This window comes from Plasmodium gallinaceum, assembly GCF_900005855.1.
Source record: "Plasmodium gallinaceum strain 8A genome assembly, contig: PGAL8A_v1_98, whole genome shotgun sequence".
Taxonomy (NCBI): Eukaryota; Apicomplexa; class Aconoidasida; order Haemosporida; family Plasmodiidae; genus Plasmodium; species Plasmodium gallinaceum.
This window is the reverse complement of record NW_021628265.1, coordinates 335,080-342,579: the sequence shown is the minus strand read 5'-3', so window position 1 is coordinate 342,579 and position 7,500 is coordinate 335,080. Positions and strand designations below refer to the sequence as shown.

The window sequence follows — 7,500 nt, the reverse complement described above, 5'->3', positions numbered from 1 at the left end:
ATATATATATATATATAAAACAATAAATATAAAGAATTCTTATTATTACGAAAAAGTTGACTAGATTTGTTATCTCTCATAGATGCAACATCTACGACAATCTCTTTTCCACAAATTATGTGTAACTTATCCTGAAGCGCCTAATAATAATTTAAAAAATTTAGACGTAAAATAATTATTAATAATTTTACAATACTAAATATAAAAAGTATTATTTAAATTACTTTATCCATTGATTCTTGTTTTTCAAAAGAAACAAAACCAAATCCCTTATTTTTGTTGTTTGATAAATTCTTTGAAACATATATGTCTATTATTTTTCCATATTTTGAAAAATGTTTTTCTAAATCTCTTTTATTAGCCTCAAAAGGTAATCTAGTTGCAAATATTCGGGGATATTTTTTTAAAGCCTAATTTAAAAAAAAAAGAAAAGAAAATTTAATACCTTTTTTTTTTTTTTTTTTTTTTTCATTTTTTTCTTATCATAAAAATAAATGTAAAACATATGTGTGTGTCTAAAAAAAATAATTATTTTCTTTAATTTTCAAATTTAACGTAAAAATATTTCAATAAACATACTATCATTCTATATTTGTCGTTTATATATATAAAGGAAGAATCAAGAATAAAATTATAATGAAAATAATTAAAAATTTATGTTTATATTTTATAAAATAAAATATCCACAATAATTGAATTAAACTATATTTTATATAACAATGATTACTATTTACTTTCTTTTATTTTTAAAATTTTAAGAAAAACCTTAATATTTCGAATGAATATATATATATATATATATATAATCAATTAAATGTATATATATTTATATGAAGAATGTATTTTAATACATACCTCATTTGCATATATAATGTTATCATTTTTAATATCAATATTTGTTTTTCCGTAATCTTCATCATTTTTTTTTTCGTCTACATTACTTTTATAATTATATTTTTCTTTTAAAGACGATTCTGAATTCACTATATTAACTGATGTATAGGGTAATATATTATCTACATCATTTTTTTTTTTCTTTTTTATTTCATTATGTTTTAAAGAATTTATTTTCCTTTTTATTCTATTATCTATTTCATTTTCATGTTTACTTAAATAATTTAAGTCATTATGATCATTGTATTCATTTATTTCTTGAATAATTTCTTCATTATTTGAGATATCTATTAAATTGCCATCATTACTATTGTTAACGTCATTATTACAATCACTATCATTACCATTTCTTTCGTTAACCTTATTTTTATTATCATTATTTTTGTTATTGTTATTTACATTGTTAATACCGTTATTATTACTATTGATCCATTTATTATCATCAGAAACGTTATTATTGCTCTCATTTTTGTTATTAAAAATATACAACATATTGATATTTTCCTTATTGTTTTTACTTTCTTTTATATTTTTTATTTTAATATTATTATCTTTTAGAACATTGTTCTCATTAGATAATTTATCACAATTTTTTTCAGTAATTCTTAAATCATCCAAACAATTTCCTTCTAATTTTAAAAAAAAAATGTTACTATCTTTTGAATTCATGTCATTAATGCATTTTTTCTCATATTCTACATTTGATTTTAACATAGTAATATTACTATTATTTATTGATTTTTCATTATCTTTAAATAAGGAAATATTATTTTCATTTATATTTTCATTTAAATTAAAATTATATATATCTCCATTAGAATTTTCATTTTTATTAATTAAATAACTATTATTAATATCTTCAAAAGTTTCTTTTTTGTTAAAAACGAAATTTAATTCATCATTAAGAAGTCTTTTTTTTGTTTTCTCATTTAAGGAATTCATACTTAACTGTAAAAAAAAAAAAACATATACGCAAAAAAAAAAAAAAAAAAAAAAAATTAAAAAAGTATAGATTTTCAATTAAAAAAAAAGTTACAGATAAAAAAATATAATTTATTTTTATATTATAATTTATGCTTAAATTTAATGACAATATAATTTTTTTTTTTTTTATTAAATTAAAATAAAAAAAAAAAAAACTATTATTTTTTTTTTTACACAAGCAATTTGTTAGTATAATATTAAAATTATACAGATTCCATATATATAAATATTGTGTATAATTAACATATCACATTAAAATAAAATATATATCACTATATGTATAATGAGAACTTCTAATGCATGTTTGAAAAATGTTATTCATTTTTGAAGTGCAAATAAATTTAATATTTTAGTGGTAAAATGATTAATTCATATTTTGTTTCACTTATTTTTTAACTTTTGTAAAAACAAATAGGCACCTTTTTAATGTTATGTGTTTTAATAAAATGAGATTATTTTTTTTTAAAAATATGTAAATAATTTTCAAGACAAAATGTCTTAATGCATCCAAGATTTCGAAATTTATTCTTCTATTTAAAGTAATATCCTGATAAAATTTAGTCAAATATATATACCCCATGAAATTTTAGTTTTCGTTTAAGCATTTAGTATTTGTAGTTATTAAAAATTTATATAGAAGAAAATTTTTTTAAATTTTAATAAATTTTTTTTTTTTTTTTTTTAACTTATGAAAATGATGTATTTTAAGTAGTTACCAAAATAATTTTTAGTAAGATAATAAATAAAAAAAAAAATATAAAAAGCATATATTAAAGAAAGAAATATTTATTAAACATATATGATCAACACTATATAAAATTCCAATTTTTTTTTTTTAATATCATTTAATGTAGATAGAAACTAGAAATAAAAGAATTTATCTATTTAACTCTATGTTATTTCATCTTCATTGTAATTTCTACTTTTAACATTATTTCTGTTTTCATATAATTTACATTTTTATTCAAATTCAATAGACCTTATTTAACTAATATATAATTTAAAAATAGTTATATTATTCATTAAAATGAAATCATAAAATATTATTAAAGAACAAAATAATGGTGACAAATTCTAATATAATATAATAATAACTAATAAATCTAATAATAATCTTTATACAATTTTGATTATATAACTTTATTCTAAAAAAGTATTTTTAAAATATTAATATTTAAACTCATATTCATAAATTATGATTAAGTTTAAACTTTATAAATTAAAAAAATATTGAAGAAACATTTTTAACAATTTACATATTATATAACAATTAGAAACCTCGTCCTCCTCTTCTTATTGCTCGTCCTCTTCCACCTCTGTTATCTGTACCTCTTCCTCTACCTCTTCCTCTGCCCCTTCCTATATTTCTTAGTTTTTCTGTGTGTATAAAAAAGATAAACAAATTTTTAAATTATGAATATTCATATTTTTTTTTTTTTTTTTTTTTTTTTTCATATTTACGTTCAGTAGTTTCCTCAATGGCTTGTTCTATAGCTTGATCTTGAACTCGAATATATTTTATACTATTCCCTCTTACATAACATTCAGAAATTTTCCAAAATTTATCTCCATCTTTTGATGTGCATATTATATTTTTCATGTGTAAATTCATAAAACGATCACAAAATACTAAAAATCCACTATATGTTTCACCGTTTTTTAATTCAACCATCTACAGAAAAACATTGTTCATAAACAAAAGAAAACATATAAGTAATTATTTATTCTACTAATGTTAAAACACGTCTTAATGAAATCAAGAAAATAAAAAAAGAAATATTTTAAATAACAACTTTCATATATATTATCTCTATAATTTTTAAGTAATATAATTTCTATTAACTTACCACTGGTTGATTTTGAGAGCATTTTAATAATGTTAAAGGGAACTAAAAAATAAAATCAAAAAATATTTATGTTATCCTTTTAAAAAAAAAAAAAAAAAGTAAAATTCTATATAATTTTAATAAGATTCGAAAATATATTTTTAAAGCAGCTAGTTTATTATCATTGTATTATTAACACAATTATCCATTACAGTTATGAAAGTAAAATTTACATATCTTAGTTTAATATGTATATATATATTAAGAAAAATTGTCTTACCACCATAGCTGACTTCTTAATGTATATTAGTAAATATATACACTCTATGAAGAAAAAAATAAAAATAAAATTTTTATTAAAATATATTTTGTTATATTAAAAATCATGTAGCAACATGGCAAACAAAGAACATAAAGTAAGAATTAATCATGATTCGATCTTTCATCGTCTTTATAACTTATATATAAATATAATATTTCATTGTTTTGTTATAATTATTCTTACGATAACGTATTTTCTTTTAATTAATATTTCACAATTAAATATCTTGAAAAACTTCAATTTCAAATATTATAATAAACTACAAATTTAAATAATTTTTAAAAGTACTGCTAATTCATCTCTTGAAAAATAGTAGTTCTATAGGAAATAATACGTATCATTATTTAAAAAAAAATATATATATATTTAATACACATATATTACGCTATGTTTTTTAAAACTTATGTTAAAAAGGATTTAACTGAAATATTAAATATAAAAATATATATATATATATATTCTATTAAATATAATAAGGAAAATTAGAAATGCATATAGTAAAATAAATATCTAATTAAAATATTTCATTCTCCATTATTAAATATACAAAAAAGTTAAATGAAAAATAAAAAAAAAAAAATGGTTACATTAAATTGATACATAGGAAAATTAATTAAAAGAAAAATCTACTAAAACACTTTAAAAAAATAATATATAATAATAATTTTTTATAAATCACATATGTATTATCGTTAACTACCATGTATATTATAAAAAAGTTACCACTTAATGTATTTAAAGTTTTTTCTTTGCTTTATATTTAAATTTGCCAAAAAAAAAAAAAAAAAAAAAAAAAAATAGTATCAAATTAATTTAATATTAAATATTTATTTACCAAATAGTGTATTCATTGTTGGTTGAACAGTAATTTTAATAACTTATTTTTTTTTTTAATCTTTTTCTTTTTCATTCATATTACAAATAAAGATTAAAATGATTAAACATGAAAATGATTATATAATTTTATTATTTAATATCGTCCTATTTTATTTCTTTAATTTTATTTCATTATTTATTAAAGTAGTTTTTAAGTCATTATTGTCAATATAAATATTTAAAAATTTTTTTTTTTTTTTTATTCCATATATAATATTATGAAAATAAAATTATTATTTTTTTTTTTTTTTTTTTTTGATGGAAATAATATTTTTTAAAAAATAAAAATTAGTAGGAATCATTTTAATGAAAAATGTTTTGTTAAATATAAAATATTTTATCTAAAAAAACAAAGAAATTATCATAATTTAAAAAAATCTTTTTATAATAAAATGATAAAACATTTTAATGTAACATAATTATAGTATTGATTTTAAAGCTTTTCTAAGTTTTTCATTAGTTTCATCTTTAGTAGCACACATATTAGATTTTGTTTTATTTAAAATTTCAATACATTGATTATTTAGTTCTTTCCATTCTTCGTCTTCTAATTCTTCTAATTTCTTTTTATCACTTTCATAAGCTTTCATAAAATTTTCTGTTTCTTTGTAAAAGTCCTATAAAAATTATATATATATATATATATTAAAATTAAAATCTAGATTTTCCTTAATTTTTGAAATAACCTTAATTTTATTTTTATAATTGTTTGCTACATCTGCTAATTCAGATTTTAATTTCTGATACAATCTATGTTTTTCTTTTATATTTTTTTCATGCTTTGTGATGTTTTCCCTTAATTTTTTTAATTTTTCATCTCTTTCTTTTTCAATGAGATTTTTTTCTTCATTAACATTATTTATCAAATTAATTTTAGTATCTTCAACTAAATTATCTATCTCATTTTCGAACTTTCTTTTTGATTCTTTTGTTATTTTTTTTATTTGTTGAATCATCTGAAGAACATCTTCATCATTCTCGTAAAATTCTGCCATATTTGTAAATTTATAGAAACATATAATTTATAAATTTGTTATTATTTATAACCTTCTTTTTTTTTTTTTATAAAAAGAGTTGAAATAGAACAATGAATAAAAAAAATAAAAAACTAATGTATATTAATTGTTTATAATGTCTTTTTTTTTATACAAAAAACCTTATTTAAGTAAGTGAATAAAAGTACAAATTATTAACATTCTTAAATGTATTTACACAAAAAAAAAAAAAAAAAAAAAAAAGGAAAAGATAAAGAAAATTATTTAAAAAAATTATTTTAACAAATAGACTCAATATGAAAATAAAATTTTTATTCTATGAACAGTAAAGTTTTAAGAATATCTATATATATACATTAAAAAATAACAGAAACACAGTTTAATAAACTTAAAAATATATTAATTTTAATTAAAAAAAAAAAAAAAAAATATCCTTAAGTTCCATCCATAAAGGAAATTAATGCATCTTCCGCTTTTGTATTTGCCTGAGAAAAATTATAAAAAAAAAATTCATTATTCTAAATAGTACCATTTTAAAATTTTATAAAAATTGTTTCACTTATATTTATAATTTTACTTGATCGTACAACTTAGACAAAATATTCAAAATTTTTTGAAAACTAGGTCTTTTACGCTTATCTCTATTAATGCAGCTTTTTATTAAACTCTAAAAAATTTTGTAAATTTTTGATAAGTCAATTTTATATTTATTTGTTTATTTTCTTATTTAATATTCTTACTTGTATAGGAATTGGAATATTATTAAAAGACAGTTCTTCTTTAGCATATCCAACTGAAGCCTATTAATTAATAAGAAATAACATAAACTTATGAAAAATTAAAAATATATACATATATATATATATATATGTATGTGTTAAAAAATGTATTATCTTCCAATTAATAAAATAAAAAAAATACCACCAAATGGGATTTAAAAGGATAATTGAAAGGAATATTATTAGATAACTAAAAAAAAAAAAAAATAAGAAATAATTTGAAAAAAATATTATTTTTAATAATCATTTTTTTTTTTTTTTTATTTAACCATTTCCCAAAGAATGATTCCAAAGGCATAAACATCAGAGTATAAATATTTACTTGCTTTTCCTCTTAGTACCTATAATATTTAAAATATTTTTATTTCATAAAAGAAGAATATATATAAATGAATACATATTTATTTATTTTTATTTATTACTTCAGGTGGAGTCCAATAGGAAACATAAGAATAATGATTACTTGGTGAACCATAAATTAGTTTAGTATTATACTCATTCACATTATTTTTATCATCATATATATATAATAAATCATTAGAATTTTTATTAACTATTTTCATTTCTTTTACTCTTTTATTTAAATGTTTTTTGTTAAATTTTATTAATTTATTTGATAAAACAACATAAGAATAATCAATATTTGTATCAAGACATTTTTCAATTTGATGTATTCCGAAATCAGATATCTTTGCATTCAAGGATTCATCTAATAATATATTAGTTGGCTTTAAATTTAATGGGTATAACTAAAACAAAAATAAAAAAAATTTTCAAAAAAAAATAACAAAAAAAAAAAAAAAAAAAAAAAAAAAAAAAAAAAA

General features: G+C 17.1%; 4 protein-coding genes across 4 annotated transcripts in view; all 4 read right to left on the bottom strand.

Moving 5' to 3' along the window:
• The window catches only part of PGAL8A_00334400 (nucleic acid binding protein, putative), a gene marked incomplete at both ends in the record, with an annotated part of 3,435 nt that extends 1,599 nt beyond the window's left edge, over positions 1-1,836 (bottom strand). Inside the window, 3 exons of the mRNA XM_028672375.1 lie at positions 50-131; positions 225-410; positions 856-1,836. Of these exons, the coding sequence (XP_028528934.1) occupies positions 50-131; positions 225-410; positions 856-1,836 (1,249 nt within the window). The remainder of the gene's footprint in view (positions 1-49; positions 132-224; positions 411-855) is intronic.
• Positions 1,837-3,148: 1,312 nt separating this feature from the next.
• Positions 3,149-3,990, bottom strand: LSM4 (Probable U6 snRNA-associated Sm-like protein LSm4, putative; the record flags this gene model as incomplete). Its single annotated transcript, XM_028672374.1, has 4 exons — positions 3,149-3,255; positions 3,340-3,550; positions 3,726-3,767; positions 3,985-3,990. The coding sequence occupies 4 exons, from the start codon at positions 3,988-3,990 to the stop codon at positions 3,149-3,151; spliced, it is 366 nt and encodes a 121-aa protein (XP_028528933.1).
• Positions 3,991-5,321: 1,331 nt separating this feature from the next.
• On the bottom strand, positions 5,322-5,897 carry PGAL8A_00334200 (conserved Plasmodium protein, unknown function; the record flags this gene model as incomplete). Its single annotated transcript, XM_028672373.1, has 2 exons — positions 5,322-5,519; positions 5,589-5,897. 2 exons carry the CDS (start codon positions 5,895-5,897, stop codon positions 5,322-5,324), a joined length of 507 nt encoding a protein of 168 aa, XP_028528932.1.
• Positions 5,898-6,331: 434 nt separating this feature from the next.
• Positions 6,332-7,500, bottom strand: part of PGAL8A_00334100 (protein kinase, putative) — a gene marked incomplete at both ends in the record, with an annotated part of 4,661 nt that continues 3,492 nt past the window's right edge. Inside the window, 6 exons of the mRNA XM_028672372.1 lie at positions 6,332-6,382; positions 6,475-6,564; positions 6,638-6,697; positions 6,819-6,866; positions 6,946-7,017; positions 7,099-7,425. Coding sequence (XP_028528931.1) covers positions 6,332-6,382; positions 6,475-6,564; positions 6,638-6,697; positions 6,819-6,866; positions 6,946-7,017; positions 7,099-7,425 — 648 coding nt within the window. The remainder of the gene's footprint in view (positions 6,383-6,474; positions 6,565-6,637; positions 6,698-6,818; positions 6,867-6,945; positions 7,018-7,098; positions 7,426-7,500) is intronic.